Source organism: Hyla sarda, chromosome 1 (assembly GCF_029499605.1).
Source record: "Hyla sarda isolate aHylSar1 chromosome 1, aHylSar1.hap1, whole genome shotgun sequence".
Lineage (NCBI taxonomy): Eukaryota > Metazoa > Chordata > Amphibia > Anura > Hylidae > Hyla > Hyla sarda.
In genome coordinates this window covers 597,701,688-597,718,577 of record NC_079189.1, presented here as the reverse complement: position 1 = coordinate 597,718,577, position 16,890 = coordinate 597,701,688, and the positions used below count along the sequence as shown (strand labels likewise).

General features: G+C 44.5%; 1 protein-coding gene across 2 annotated transcripts in view; it reads right to left on the bottom strand.

The window, feature by feature from the left end:
* The window catches only part of PHF24 (PHD finger protein 24), a 146,513-nt gene that overhangs the window by 14,210 nt on the left and 115,413 nt on the right, over positions 1-16,890 (bottom strand). For both annotated transcript variants that reach the window (XM_056547404.1, XM_056547403.1), the window contains exon 4: positions 8,724-8,802. In XM_056547404.1, coding sequence (XP_056403379.1) covers positions 8,724-8,802 — 79 coding nt within the window. The remainder of the gene's footprint in view (positions 1-8,723; positions 8,803-16,890) is intronic.

Here is a 16,890-nt window from a genome sequence, read left to right as displayed (position 1 = left end):
CTTTAATGGAACTGAGGATGCAATACCTTTGGATAGGGGATAAGATGTCTTAGCGCCGCAGTACCCCATTAATCTCTAGATATAGGCGAGAGAAGTACACAATTGCGCGCTTCACTCCCCGACTCCCCATCTCCATCCCACTCAACAAGACGAGCCCTACAGACTTATAGAGGAGACATGTCATGCAGTAAGAAAGAGATCTCAGGTAAGTCCTCAGCTGAACGCTTCCTTCGGCTATATCTAGAGATCGGTAGGTTGTCTTTGCTCTCACTCAGGCACCTACGAATCAAAACTTTTGACCTGTCCCACCATCAGGAACACTTTAACTTATCTGTGAATTTAACATTTTCTGAAATCTATGGTATGAGATTTCGAGCTTTTCACAATAACACAATATCAAATGTTGATTTGGTTTCATTTAAAAATTAGAGAAGTGTCACTGTCACTAAAAAGAAATAACCTTTGACATGTCAAAGGTTTTGACCTTGACTGATCGATAAAAAGAGCCGGTTGTATAAGAAGGGCTTCCTAGACTTCTATAGAATCCATCTCCTACAGCGGGGGGGGGGGGGGGGGGGGGGTTTAGAGAAGGGCTTAGCAGAGTATTTTTCGTTCTATTGATCAATTGGGGTCTGAACACAATGATAATTTGACATGTGACAGAGACAAGCCAAAAGTTTTTATGATTCAGGGTCTCAGTGCTGAGATCCCCACCAATCAGGAGAATGGGATTGTGATGGAGCAACGAGACAACGTACGATGAGACGACCATGTGCTTCACTCTGCTTGTTCTCCCGATCGGAGGGGGTCTCAGCACTGAAACCATGGTCGCTAAAAATATTTGTCATGTTAAATGAGAAATTAGAGAAGCATCGCTGCCATAGGGACTTGTCAAAAGATTTGATCGGTCAGTATCTGAGTGTTCAGACCCCCAATGATTGCTAGAAAGAGCTGTGAGAAGTGCCTGGCTAAGCCTCTCATTCCCTTTCTTGCTGCCCATTGTATGAGAAGGGCTTAGCAGGGTACTTCTCCTGTCTCGTTCTACTGATCGCTTGGGGTTTGAACACCCCAACCATTCAAAAACTTTGACATGTCTCTATGACGTCAAGGGTTTGTGTCCCTGTCATTAAAAAAAAAAAAAAATTCACATGTGACGGACATATGAAAAGTTTTTATCGGTCGGGGTCTTAGATACCACTGATCAGGAGAACAACAGTATGAGGGAGAAGCGATACAAAGATTGCTGAGAGCCAGGGTGTAAATCGCTCACTTTTTCCTGATCATTCTACTGATCATTCTACTGTTGGGGTCTTAGGACTGAGATCCCGATGAGTAGAAACTTTTGACTTGTCTCTGTTGCACTGATTTCATGACAAATTAGAAAAGTGTAACTGTCATATCATTATGACATGTCAAAATTTTTGATTGGTCAGGGTCTGAGTGTTCAGACCCCCACCGATTGCTAGCTGGAAGAAGCACTCGACTAAGCGCTTCGCTCTGTCCTGCTGCCCACTGCATAATATGGGCTTCATTGGCTTCTATAAAATCCATCTCCTACAGTGAGCGTAGAGAAGAGCTTAGCAGAGCACTTCACCCATCTCCTTCTCTGGTTTAAACACCCCAACCAATCAAAAATGTTGACATGTACCTTTCATTTCAAAAACCTTTTGAGATGTTATAGAGATGTGTAAAGTTTTATAGGTCAGGGTTTCAGTGCAGAGACAATCAGGAGAACGAGCTTATAATGGAGCAGTGAGACAAACCGCTTCCACTCGTTCTCCTGATCTGTGGAATCTCAGCACTGAGACCCTGACCATTAAAACTTTTCACCTGTCTCTATCACATGTAAAAAAAAAACATTTAAAGTGACAGTGCCCATTTGAAGGGGTACTCTGTCCCTGCACACAGAAGCTTGGGGCTTCTGTGTTGGTGACGGCTAGTACACAGCCATGAGCCTGAAATGCATTGAGATGTGAAAGGGTGGTCTGTGCAGGTGTGGATGGTCTGTACAGTGTGATTTAGTGTACCTTCTGCTAACTTGGAATAAAGCTGAATTCATTAAAAGGGGTGTTCCAGCTATTTTCTTTGTATTTGCCTGTACTAGAGGGGCTGTAAAGTTACTGAAGTTCATCATTTATAATATTCTTATGTGATCTTTGCCCCGATGTTTATTGTTAACAGCATACAAAATGAGTATTGTCTCAGGTTTTCCCAGGTTGCAGTGCGGCCCGAGACATTACATCACTAGTCAGGTGTTGAAAGGGAGCCTGTCTGTGCTTCAATGGTTGGAGTGACCAATGGGTGAGAGGGAGATTATTCTCTGCAGGGTTAAAGGATATTTTCCCAGATGTGCTTTAATGGGTAGACTGGCTGATGTATGGGAGGGAGGGAACTCCAACAGGAAATAACCATTTCACAAACGAAAGCAGCAGCATTATGGTGGACTCATAGCACAGCCATTTAGCCCCAAGACAATTGCGGATCCTTCCTATGCATGTCCATTACTGTCTGGCAGGTAAGTACTAAAGTCACCTTATGGTGGATAACCCCTTTAAGTGCTGAATTGTCCATATTTTCTACAAGTATCCAGAGACTCACTGAGCCGGGTGTGAATCTAAGTTGGGAGCAGGTGAGCTAGTTTTTCTCTTCTTTCTATGGGAATTATTTCCTCCCACGTAACTAAGCTACCCCAGTCTAATACCAATGGCAACCTTCGGTTTAGACAAGACAAGAAGCTCCTCAATGACTTGTTCCCGGTAAGTAATCAAGCCTTTGTGCCAGGGTTGCCTTTTCTGGCCATGAACCCCCTCCGGCAGGCATCATATACCCGTTCCAGCAGGCATTGTATACCCGTTCCGTTTCGCTCCCATTATTTCTCGAAGCGCTCGGAGCAGCAGATGTTATATAGGATTGATTGCTAATGAAATGATTGCTTCTTGTAACAAACCCAACTCCAACATGCCGCACTGGCTTTAATTAGGCAATTACAAACTGAAAAATTGTATGTGTAGCAATAAACAAATAGGGAATGTAATTACGGCTGAGAGTCCTCATGACATGCGGGTAATCAGCGCGCTGAAGATGCCGGGGAAAGGTTGATGTAAAACCGACTCGTACTCTCACCATCCCATCACTGTTATATTTTTGGAGCAATTTAGAGAGAAAGGAAACTTGACATGTGATTTCCATTAAAAATAAATAAATAAAAAATAATTAAATAAAAAAATATGTTAAAAATGATATGTCTCCCTCTCCCACAATCCATACTGTATTTCAGTATCGTTAAAGCAGATGAGCTGAAATAAGCTGATCTGTTGTTTTTTACGGCAATGGTGAGTAAGTCATAAAAAAGGGCCAAAAACTCATTCATCTCAGGCATCTGATACCCAATGACCTCAATGGTAAAAAAAGATAATATATTGATAATAAAGTCCTTTGCGGGATTTGAAAATTATGAATGATTTCTTCCAAAAACAGCAACACATCTGACAACAGGTTCTTGCAGCTCAGCCCTTACTGACTTCAGTGGTCGTTTTTTGCAGAGGAAACTGCCATGTTTTTCTCACCTTTTATGAGGATTATTCTGAAATTTTTTTAAAGAAAATCTGTCAGCTCTATATCATGCACAGAGTGGCAGACATGGGCAGATAGCTGATGATACCTGTCTCTTAGCTGATGGCTCTTTGCAAAGTTATGAAACTGCTTTTCTCCTAAGCTCTAAGGCCAGGCAGAGCTGCAGCATGCATGCCTCCTCCCTCCCCCACTACTTCCTGCCCTGTGTGATTGGTGTACAAAGCTCAGTACTGGAAGGAAAACCCTAACAGTAGTGTTTCCCAGTCAGTGTGCCTCCAGCTGTAGCAGAACTACAACTCCAAGAATGCATGCTGGTAGTTGTAGTTTTTTTTAACAGCCGGAGGAACTCTGGTTGAGAAACACTGCTCTAAGGGTTTGTCTTCCAGCATTGAGCCTTGTACATCAATCATGTTGTGAAGGAAGGAGTGGGGGAGGCAGGAGGCATGCATGCTGCAGCTCTTCAGCTTAGAAGTAACACATCACTTTATAACTTTGCAAACAGCTATTTGCTAAGAGACAGGGATCATTTGTTTTATCTACCTATCAACAATTTGCACATATCTTCAGCTCTGAGCATGATATAGAGCTGATAGATTCCCTTTAAAGTGTACCTGTCACTTTTAAAAACTTTTGACATGTCCTAGAGACACATCAAAAGTTTTGAGAAGTTAGATTCTGGGTTTTAAGACCCAGACTATTTGCTAGAAGGAGCAGGGAGAGAAGAATGCGGCTGAGCATTTCTCTCCCCGCTCTCTGTGCTGGTGACAATTCCATAGACTTGCATTGTACGTTTTTCTCGGTCACGTGACTTAGAGCCAAGAGAGAACACGCGTGGTGACTTCTTTTCCTAGCTTGTTCTAGCGATCGGTCCAGCTGTTTGATCATGTGTTTGACATCTCTCTACAACATGGCCAAAGTTTTTTTTTTTGTTTTAAGTGACAGTGCCCATTTAATCTATTTAAAGGGAACCTGTGAAAAATTTAGAATATATAACTGCTGGGAGTAAATTATAGCTGTTCAAGCTTCCATACCATGTTTTGTTTGGTAGTTTCAGTTATCCAAAATGCCCAAAATTATAGTTTTATTTATGGGTGTGCCATATGCAAAGTAGTCCCAAGTAGTCATTTGGAATGGGAGCAGGACATAACTAGTCATGCCAACTAGTTTGTAATGACGCACTGACAGGTGATTGACAGGCATAAAGGCTTATACGTCACTCACTGTGGGGACACAGAGGCCTCTTTTCCTGTCAATCACACCATAATAGCTCCTCGATGACCTCTCCCTGTGGCTTAATTGCATATGTCGCATATAAAAAACTATAATTTCGGCCATTTTGGATAATGGAAACTACCCTACAAGACACGGTAGGTAAGCTTTTAATCACAACTATTGTCATGCCCTCAGCATGCATGGGTTACTATGGGTTACTATGCTTTGTATTTATAGTATGTAATTCTCTATTCATGTTGTAACAGCACCATCTAGTGGCTGTTTGCATACACTATAGCTCTTCATGCTAGACGTTTTACCCATTTCAGCTTCTGTAGCCTGTAGCCTATGAACTCTGATGACATCATCAGCTCCGCCCATAGCAGCCATTTTCTCATTTTACAGCCAACATTCCAGAGGTAACCACATGACTAGTAGGATCCTGAGCAATTCTCTTCATCCAAGCTCATGGCAGCATCACCTATATGTTCTCACAACCATATAACAATATTGTTTACATCTGTATGCATATTGTGTTTTCATGTTTTCCTGCTGTTTTATAACAGTTTATAGTTAGCAGCTAGGGACCATGCTTGTCATTCAGATAGGATAGCAAGCTCCTGGGCGCATATCTGTGTGTACTGTGTGTATGGATGCTTATCATCGCCCCATATGTTTGTGTTTTATGTAACTTACATTAAAGCACATATTTGTATCTGCACTGCCTTGTACAGTAATGTATTATACACGTTGTCATATGTCTGTGTACATTAGTAAGTGGGGTCATTTTCTGATCCTCAGTTTAACCACATATATCCTTGCAATAAAAGTTAAATTGGACATTGCTCCTTTGTCAATGAATTTCCAGGGAAGGTTTAGCTGTCTGTCAAGTTATGTAACCTCACACATAAGGAGGACAGAACAAATATAATGCGCACCCAGTGGTTATATTTAAATTTTGATGGCATGTTCCCTTTAAAGGGGTACCCCCCCCCCTAGACATCTTATAAGATGTCCGATTGTGGGGCTCCCACCGCTGGGGACCCCCGCGATCTCCATGCTGCACCCGGCGTTCGTTTAAAGTGTCCGGTGCAGCTCCGGGGGCTCGTGACGTCACGGTCACGCCCCGCTCAATGCAAGTCTATGGAAGGGGGTGTGGTGGCCATCATGCCCCCTCCCATAGACTTGCATTGAGGGGGCATGGCCGTGACATCCCAAGCCTCCGCCCGGAATCACCAGTCATCCGGCATGGAGCAAAGTTTGCTCCATGCACCGGCTGTCTGGGGTGCCGCCGAGATCGCAGGGGACCCCAGTGGTCAGACATTTTATTCCCTATCCTTTGCATAGGGGCAGGGCCAGCATTAGGGCGGGGCAAACAAGGCAATTGCCTAGGGCCCCCATACCCCAGCATAGGTGTGCGCACAGGGTGTGCCAAGTGTGCCTTGGCACACCCTAATCAAGCCCAGTGGTGGATCCGCGGCAGCCACTGAGCAGCCCGCAGGGGGCCCCGTCAAATTCTGGACATCTCTGGATGTCTCTGTTACCTTTCTGCGGCGGCCCCCGCGTTAACTTTAAAAACGCAGGGGGCAACGGGAGGTAGTGCACGCAGGGACGTCACTGACGTCCCGTGCCTGCGCCCATAGCAATGGAGGAGTGGAGCATCAAGGAGGATGCGCGCCAGCATGGTAAATCACCAGCACCAGCTGGCAGCACGTCATCTTCGGTGCTCCGACCACCACTCCTCCGGTCCTGGGACCTACTGCTATTGTCTATAGGCCATAGCAGTAGATCGTGACCCCGGACCGGAGGACCGGTGGTCGGAACACTGAAGTGGGGGGCAGTACACAGACATACAGCCTCCAGCCATACACTGTATATGGCCAAAGGCTGTATGTCTGTGGGGGAACAATACTGCACCTAATGTGGGGAACTATACTGCACCTAATGTGGGGAACTATACTGCACCTAATGTGGGGAGCTAATAGCTCCTCACATTAGGTGCAGTATAGTTCCCCACATTAGGTGTAGTATAGTTCCCCCACATTAGGTGCAGTATAGTTCTCCACATTAGGTGCAGTATAGCTCGGAGCTATACTGCACCTAATGTGGAGAACTATACTGCACCTAATGTGGGGGAACTATACTGCACTTAATGTGGGGAGAACTATACTGCACCTAATGTGGGGAACTATACTGCACCTAATGTGGGGGGGACCATACTGCACCTAATGTGGGGGAACTGTACTGCACCTAATGTGGGGGAACTGTACTGCACCTAATGTGGGGGAACTATACTGCACCTAATGTGGGGGAACAATGCTGCACCTAATGTGGGGGAACTATACTGCACCTAATGTGGAGGAACTATACTGCACCTAATGTGGGGAGAACTATACTGCACCTAATGTGGGGAGAACTATACTGCACCTAATGTGGGGAACTATACTGCACCTAATGTGGGGAGAACTATACTGCACCTAATGTGGGGAACTATACTACACCTAATGTGGGGAGCTATACTGCACCTAATGTGTGGGAACTGTACTGCACCTAATGTGGGGGAAATGTACTGCACTTAATGTGGGGGAACTGTACTGCACCTAATGTGGGGGAACTGTACTGCACCTAATGTGTAGGAACTGTATTGCACCTAATGTGGAGGAACTGTACTGCACCTAGTGTGGGGGAACTGTACTGCACCTAATGTGGGGGGAACTGTACTGCACCTAATGTGGGGGAACTGTACTGCACCTAATGTGGGGGAACTATACAGCCAACCTAATGTGGGGGAACTGTACTGCACCTAATGTGGGGGGAACTGTACTGCACCTATTGTGGGGGGAACTGTACTGCACCTAATGTAGGGGGAACTGTATTGCACCTAATGTGGGGGAACTGTACTGCACCTAATGTGGGGGAACTGTACTGCACCTAATGTGGGGAACTATACTGCACCTAATGTGGGGGAACTATACAGCCAACCTAATGTGGGGGAACTGTACTGCACCTAATGTGGGGGAACTGTACTGCACCTAATGTGGGGGGAACTGTACTGCACCTATTGTGGGGGGAACTGTACTGCACCTAATGTGGGGGAACTATACAGCCAACCTAATGTGGGGGAACTGTACTGCACCTAATGTGGGGGAACTGTACTGCACCTAATGTGGGGGGAACTGAACTGCACCTAATGTGGGGGGAAATGTACTGCACCTAATTTGGGGGAACTATACAGCCAACCTAATGTGGGGGATCTGTACTGCACCTAATGTGGGGGAACTGTACTGCCAACCTAATGTGGGGGAACTGTACTGCCAACCAAATGTGGGGGAACTATACTGCACTTAATGTGGGGGATCTATACTGCACCTAATGTGGGGGAACTATACTGCACCTAATGTGGGGGAATTTTTTATTTGATGGGACTTTTCAATTGCTTTTTAGATATTTTTTATGGTAATTGAAGTGACCAAAAATGTGCAAATCTGGTTAGTGCACTATTACGCCTTTTGGGCACCTCTTTTGATTTTGCCTAGGGCCATGCTAAACCTAAAACCAGCCCTGGATAGGGGATAAGATGTCTAGGGGTGGAGTACCCTTTTAAAGACCCACTTCTGTTCATGGATCAATTTATTTTATTTTTAGAGCCCATGCCCCCATATGGTCACACAATTTTTTTCGAGTAATACAGCAGTTTTACCAACAAAATGACAAAGCCATTGGCCGCCACATTCAGCTTTACAGTGGAAATGCTCCTCATACTACGTGTGACAACAAAGAAAATCTTTGATGTAAATGTTCCCTCAGTGGTAAAGCCCCGGAGGGTATACAGAGACTTTATTATCCGGTTTGCCAGATAACAAGGGTCGCCGCAGAACATGCCGAGGAGTCAATGTCTCTACGCCGCAGTTATTAAGACTAAATCATCTGCTCCTCACCTGGGATCACTTTACATTGACTGAATGTCTCCATCAGGCTGTACATCTCCTCCTCCGTGAGCAACAGGTTCAGATTGTCCTGCGGGAAAACACACAAGGAGTTATATAGAGACAGATGTGAGGTCTGATAATGAAATGTCAGGAGAAGAAAACGTCTTATGGAGTCTACTGATCCTCCAGATGATGGGAGGAAAGTTGTCATTCTGTAGACACTGAACAAGTGTAACACTCAGGATCTACGTTACAAGGTAGAAAAGAAAAATGTTGTGTTTGAGGGAAATTCCTTTTATCCCTTATCACAAACATACAATACCTGTCTGCGCGCCAATGCTGTCTGCCATATTTATACCTCATACATGGTGCCTCCTGCTTGACTACACTCCCTCAACTCAATGGCCTCAGGTTACAATATATTCGGTCTTTTCTGGACCATTGTAACTTGAAACCAGACCAACCATACAATACTACACACAGTCCAAGGGTACGTTCCCACACGGCGTATTTTGCTGCGTATTTGCTGCGTATTTGGTGCTGCGTATTTTCCTACCCATTGACTTCAACAGAGAAAATAAAATACGCAGCAGCAAATACGCAGCAAATACGCCGTGTGAGAATATACCCCAAATCTGCAAAACATGTCAATGGCTGGAAGATCTGACCAATCAGAATGGGCATTTCATTGGTAACACTCCTGTATTACTGAAGTGTATGCAGTGACTGGTGTCTGGTAGCGCCCCCTACAGTACTGGGAGGTATTACATGTTCTGTATTCTTTACCTGTATTACTGAAGTACATGCACTGACTGGCTGTCTGGTAGTGCCCCCTACAGTACAGGGAGGTATTACATGTTCTATACTACTCTTTACCTGTATTACTGAAGTGTATGCACTGACTGGTGTCTGGTAGCGCCCCCTACAGTACAGGGAGGTATTACATGTTCTGTACTACTCTTTACCTATATTACTGAAGTGCATGCACTGACTGGTGTCTGGTAGCGCCCCCTACAGTACAGGGAGGTATTACATGTTCTGTACTACTCTTTACCTGTATTACTGAAGTGTCAGGTGTCTGGTAGCGCCCCCTACAGTACAGGGAGGTATTACATGTTATGTACTACTCTTTACCTGTATTACTGAAGTGTATGCACTGACTGGTGTCTGATAGCACCCCCTACAGTACAGGGAGGTATTACATGTTCTGTACTACTCTTTACCTGTATTACTGAAGAACATGAACTGACTGGTGTCTGGTAGCGCCTCCTACAGTACAGGGAGGTATTACATGTTCTGTACTACTCTTTACCTGTATTACTGAAGAACATGCACTGACTGGTGTCTGGTAGTGCCCCCTACAGTACAGGGAGGTATTACATGTTCTGTACTACTCTTTACCTGTATTACTGAAGTGCATGCACTGACTGGTGTCTGGTAGTGCCCCCTATAGTACAGGGAAGTATTACATGTTCTGTACTACTCTGTACCTGTATTACTGAAGTGTATGCACTGACTGGTGTCTGGTAGCGCCCCCTACAGTACAGGGAGATATTACATGTTCTGTACTACTCTTTACCTGTATTACTGAAGTGTATGCACTGACTGGTTTCTTGTAGCGCCCCCTACAGTACAGGGAGGTATTACATGTTCTGTACTACTCTTTACCTGTATTACTGAAGTGTATGCACTGACTGGCTGTCTGGTAGCGCCCCCTACAGTACAGGGAGGTATTACATGTTCTTTACTACTCTTTACCTGTATTACTGAAGTGTATGCACTGACTGGTGTCTGGTAGCGCCCCCTACAGTACAGGGAGGTATTACATGTTCTGTACTCTTTACCTGTATTACTGAAGTGTATGCACTGACTGGTTTCTTGTAGCGCCCCCTACAGTACAGGGAGGTATTACATGTTCTGTACTACTTTTTACCTTTTTGCCAGTGTTATCTGCTCCTTTGGACACCAGGTGAGGGTGGCTCCATGTTACTTTTTAGGACACTTTGAGTACTGTACAGGACCCTGAAGAAGCTCCTGTCTTTTCCATAGACAGTAATTTACAGCTCCCAGCAGATCTTTATTACTTTATTACTTTTAATCCTCAGCTTTTCCTAATTTTGATAAAATTTTGGGGCTTCAGAACCAATTACCAGGTTTCCATAGAGTTATGGTCTCAACATACAATGGTTTCAACATACAATGGTCGTCCTGAAACCAATTCATATTGTAACTGGAGGGACCACTTTATGCACAACTGTGTCCTCTTCTTCAGGACATCATTAATCATAGTAAATGTACCTCCTCCAACTGTGCATGTTATACCTCACTCTGTACTGTCCGAGAACCATTTTCCAGGTTTATGGGGATAGAACATTGATCCAGGGATTTATTTTGATGCCATATTGACGATGGGAAATCATTTTTTACCCCTGGTATGGGGCAATTTGCATCAGCCTCATAATGATTTTTTTTACTTCCTCTGGATCAACACAACACAGTAGGGATACAATATAGGTCAAACTTGATGGACTCTTGTCTTGTTTTAGCCTTATGAACTTATCCCTAAGACCTTGTCTTGTGGCTGTGGGAAAACTTTCTGCAAACTACATAAATGAGTGTGGGGTATTGTGAAGTTACTCGCAAAATAGTTTTTATGTATTAAACTAAATTTATAGAATAAACTGGGGGACATGTTAAAATCTGAATTATTGTTGTATCAGATGAATGATGCCTTGGTAACATAACAACCCCTTACCCTATGGATATGGGAGGAGTCCCTAGTCCCAGGAGAAGGGGTTGACTCAAGTCTGGTACTGGCCCAGGTCTGGTACTTAGTGCAGTCTGGCCCAGGCCAGAAAAATGTGAAACCTCCTAACCCTGCTCTTACTAGGCATACCTACACCTAGTCTCAAGTGTTATTTCTAGGTAGAATCCTTTTCTACAAGCAAGTCAGTGTTCTGTTCCCGTCCACGCTGTGGGGATAAGGTGATTAAAGTCTCCAGCTCCAAGAAGGAGTTTTGTCTTAGTTAGAAGAAGTGAAAGCTGAACAAGGACCCCTCTGCAATACACCAATCTCTTCAGTGACCTACCGTCAGAGTTTGTGCCAGGTGCCTATTGCATCATCAGAAAGTTTTCTAGGTACATCCATCCAGGTATCAACCAGAGTTTGTGAGTAAAAAGTACAAGCATTGAATCACAATGAGCCAACCTCTGTAGCACCTCATGAGCTCATTAAACTATGTAACATCTGTATTCTGTATACATCTGCAACAACAGATGCAAACTAGAGACTCCATTCAGTAAATATTCTGAATAGGCAACCTTTAAAAGGGGCAGTGACCAAATATTCATTCATAACTTTGACTTCCTGTGTATAGGGGCCTTCTTACTCTCTTCCGATAGATATCGATAAAGAAGAGGATTGGGCTTGTTGGATTGGATTGTTGGATATATATATATATATATATATATATATATATATATATATATAGTACAGACCAGAAGTTTGGACACCCCTTCTCATTCAGAGTTTTCTTTATTTTCATGACTATGAAAATTGTAGATTCACACTGAAGGCATCAAAACTATGAATTAACACATGTGGAATTATATACATAACAAAAAGTGTGAAAATATGTCACATTCTAGGTTCTAGCCACCATTTTCTTTGATTACTGCTTTGCACACTCATTCTCTTGATGAGCTTCAAGAGGTAGTCACCTGAAATGGTCTTCCTACAGTCTTGAAGGAGTTCCCAGAGATGCTTAGCACTTGTTGGCCCTTTTGCCTTCATTGGGTTCAGGTCTGGTGACTGTGGAGGCCAGGTCATCTGGCGCAGCACCCCATCACTCTCCTTCTTGGTCAAATATCCCTTACACAGCCTAGAGGTGTGTTTGGGGTCATTGTCCTGTTGAAAAATAAATGATGGTCCAACTAAACGCAAACCGGATGGAATAGCAGCCGCTGCAAGATGCTGTGGTAGACATGCTGGTTCAGTATGCCTTTAATTTTGAAAAAATCCCCAACAGTGTCACCAGCAAAGCACCCCCTCCCCATCACACCTCCTCCCCCACACCAGCACACCTGTGAAGTGAAAACCATTTCAGGTGACTACCTCTTGAAGCTCATCAAGAGAATGCCAAGAGTGTGCAAAGCAGTAATCATAGCAAAAGGTGGCTACTTTGTAGAACCTATAATATGACATATTTTCAGTTGTTTCACACTTTTTTGTTATGTCTATAATTCCACTTGTGTTAATTCATAGTTTTGATGCCTTCAATGTGAATCTACAATTTTCATAGTCATGAAAATAAAAAAAACTCAAACTTTTGGTCTGTAATATATATATATATATATATATATATATATATATATATATATATATATGGGATAGTAGAATAGTTGTAGAATTTTGCAGTTCCATTTATATAATTTAGATTTTTGTGGTGGCAGTTGTCACATGCAAACCTGGATCTCACCCCAACTACTGTCCCTACCTATTCTGACGCATTGCCCTATACAGCAGCTTTGAACTGGGCGATAGTCCCAGTACTGTCAGAAATATCAGACAAACAAGGTTGGCAACAAATGGGTGAAACAGTACAAAATCAACAGGCACAGGGTAAACCAGGGACAGGCCAGAAGTCAGTAACCAAGAGGACAGCAAAGTACAAAATCACAAATCAGAGGTCATCAGAGTCAGGATAAACAATGGGTCAAATAGCAGCGTAGTACAACGTCAGCAGGCCAAGAGTAGTCAGGTCACATGCAAAAGTCAGGATACTCAGGTCTGATCACAACATAATAAGAAACTAGGAACCCTAGTGAAAGGGTAAGAACCTCAGTGCAGCTGCAAAGTTAAAATTTTCCACCTCTGGTAGGGGTGAGCACCAGTGCTGACGGGCCACCTTCTGATTGGTCGACTGGCCATGCCACTCATTGACGAATGTGCAAAGCTGGTGTCAAGACGATGGGAGAAGCTGCCAGGTATGCCAAACAGAGGACTGCGGCAGTACCTATGTTGAAATTTCTGCAAAAAATCAGCTTGTGGGAATTCTTCTTAAAGGGATATTCCACCCCTAGACATCTTATCCCCTATTCAAAGGATAGGAGATAAGATCTCTGATCACGGGGATCCCGCCACCCGGGACCCCCAGGATCTCGGCTGCGACACCCCAGACATCTGGTGCACAGAGTGAACATCGCTCCGTGCCGGGTGACTGACGATGCAGGGTTGGAGGCTCGTGACGTCACGGTCACGCCCAGTTCGTGATGTGACAACCACGCCCCCTCAATGCAAGTCTATGAGAGGGGCGTGATGGCCGTCATGCCCCTCCCATAGACTTGCATTGAGGGGGTGTCGCTGTGATGTCATGAGCAGGTGTAGCAGTGACGTCACGAGCCTCTGGTGCAGCAGGGAGATCGTGGGGTCCCCAGCGGCAGGACCCCCACAATCTGACAACTTATCCCCTATCCTTTGGATTGGGGATAAGATGTCTAAGGGCGGAGTACCCCTTTAAGGCTTTCAAGGTTCTGTTGAATTCAGATCCAGGCCATGGTACCTTTTTTTTTTTTATTTGGCATGAAATCCTTATTTGCTCATATTTTTTCCCCTTAGCCAAAATTGTCACTTTTTCTGACCTGACAAATGTAATATCCGTGTCCTCTGCAGTTTTCCCTTCACCGGGAAATGCGCTATGCATTTATGATGACGGTAAATCAATGCTTTGGTCTCTCCAATAAAATCAAGAACAATATTAATATACAGAAACGACAAAGTAATTACAGCCATTATTCTCCACTCACATTCTACTCCCTCTGTATTAAACCCTGGCGGGGCAAAGAGCATGTAATACGCCGATAAATCATGGTATAGATCTGAAATCACCAATATACTGTGCACACTTCTAGGCCGGGTCATACAGAATACTGGTACGGCAAGAACATATGTCACACGCTGACATGTGGCATTTACATACATTTATCACAGTGGTCTTCAAACGGTGGCCCTCCAGCTGTTGACAAAACTACAACTTCCAGCATGCCCGGACAGCCAACAGCTGTTAACGCAGGCTGCATCTGTATCTCCAGATCAAGGGGTCCAGACGTCCAGTTCGCAATGGCCGTAGATGGTCGGGAAGCCAAAAATAGCCAAGCTTTGGATTCAATGGGAGTTAAGCATTGCAACTCCCATTAAAGGGGTATTCCGAGTTAAAAGTGTCAGATTGGGGGGTGATCTGACTGCTGGGACCCACCGTGATCTCCAGAATAAGGCTTGATGTCTTTGTAAAGAAAAACACTAAAAAGGGGTGTGGCCATCAGGAAAATGGGCGTGGCCACCAAAAAGGGGCATGTCCCAAACATGTTTCACAAAAACCCAACATATTTACTAAGGTTTCTACATAAAATGAGGTGGATTTGAGCTGAGAAAAACCCAACAGATCAGAGCATGTGTAAAAAAAAAAAGCTAAATTGTAGGGATTTAAAGGGGTTATCCAGGAAAAATGGTATATATATCAACTAGCTCTAGAAAGTTAAAGGAGTAGTCCAGTGGTGAACAACTTATCCCCTATCCTAAGGATAGGGGATAGGTTTGAGATCGCGGGGGGTCCGACCGCTTGGGCCCCCTGCCATCTCTCTGTATGGGGGCCAGGCTCTCCGGCCAGATATCGGGTGTCGACCTCCGCACGAAGAGGCGGCCGACACGCCCCCTCAATACAACTCTAGGGCAGAGCCGAAGCGCTACCTTCGGCAATCTCCGGCTCTGTCATAGCTTCGTGCGGAGGTGGACACCCGCTATCTGGCCGGAGAGCCTGGCCCCCGTACAGGAGATAGCAGGGGGCCCCAGCGGTCGGACCCCCCGCGATCTCAAACTTATCCCCTATCCTTAGGATAGGGGATAAGTTTTTCACCACTGGACTACCCCTTTAAACAGATTTGTAAATTATAACAACACAGGCACGTACGTGCACTCACCGCTCATCGGAGACTGCTCGGCTTGAAGGTCCGGTCTACGGAAGGCTGGATCACAGCATCGGTGCAGGTAAGTTCTTCCGGCCGGAAGAACCACGCATACACGTTTTAAACAGCCGACGTAGCCTCCGAGCGCCCACTTACCTGCACCGATGCTGTGATCCAGCCTTCCGCAGACCGGACCTTCAAGCCGAGCAGTCTCCGCTGAGCGGTGAGTGCACGTACGTGCCTTTGTTGTTATATTTATTGATACTTCATCTTTTTCGTATGTGCACCCCGCAGGAGACCTTGCACGGGCCACTGATGTTATGCAATAGTCGTGCAACAGGTGCAGTAACACTTTAAAGTGCCCTCTCCGTTTCTGGTATTTTAGATTTGTAAATTACTTCTATTAAAAAATATTAATCATTTCAGTACTTATGAGCTGCTGAAGTTGAGTTGTTCTTTTCTGTCTAAGTGCTCTCTGATGACATGTGTCTCGGGAACCGTCAGTTTAGAAGCAAATCCCCATAGCAAACCTCTTCTACTCTGTGCAGTTCCTGAGACAAGCAGAGATGTAAGCACTGTTGCCAGACAGAAAAGAACAACTCAACTTCAGGAGCTGATAGTTATTGGAAGTATTACAATTTTTTAATAGAAGTAATTTACAAATCTGTTTAACTTTCTGGAGCCAGTTGATATAAAAAAAAGTTTTTTCCTGTAATACCCCTTTAAAACCCACAAAGAAAACTACAATCCACTCTAAGTAAAGCAGGGCCAATATTGCTGTATTTCTGCATCCATATTATAGCAAGTCCCATTCTACTTACCTGAAATGATTGTATTATAGGGATCCATGATGGTCTCAGATTACAGATGGTCTAGGACTTACGGCTGTAATACAGACACGGAAATGCGTCCATATTACGTTTGTGTGAAACCGGCTATAGAAATCTTCTCCGTCACTAGACCAGGCCTTTTTGCATCTGTCCTGTGTGACGATGATAGAAGCACGCGGTGTCTGACACTTCTCCACAGGCGACGGAGGAGATTAAAGCAGACGCAAGATCCCACTGCAGGAGAGGAATAATAATACACAAGGAGCAAGCAGCGGAAAACTGCAAGGAAAGCAAACAGCCGCCCGCGCCTACCGCAGAGGAGCTTCAAAAGGAAAATACATTCAATGATCCTACAACTGATTCCAGCTATGGACAGAGCCATCAAT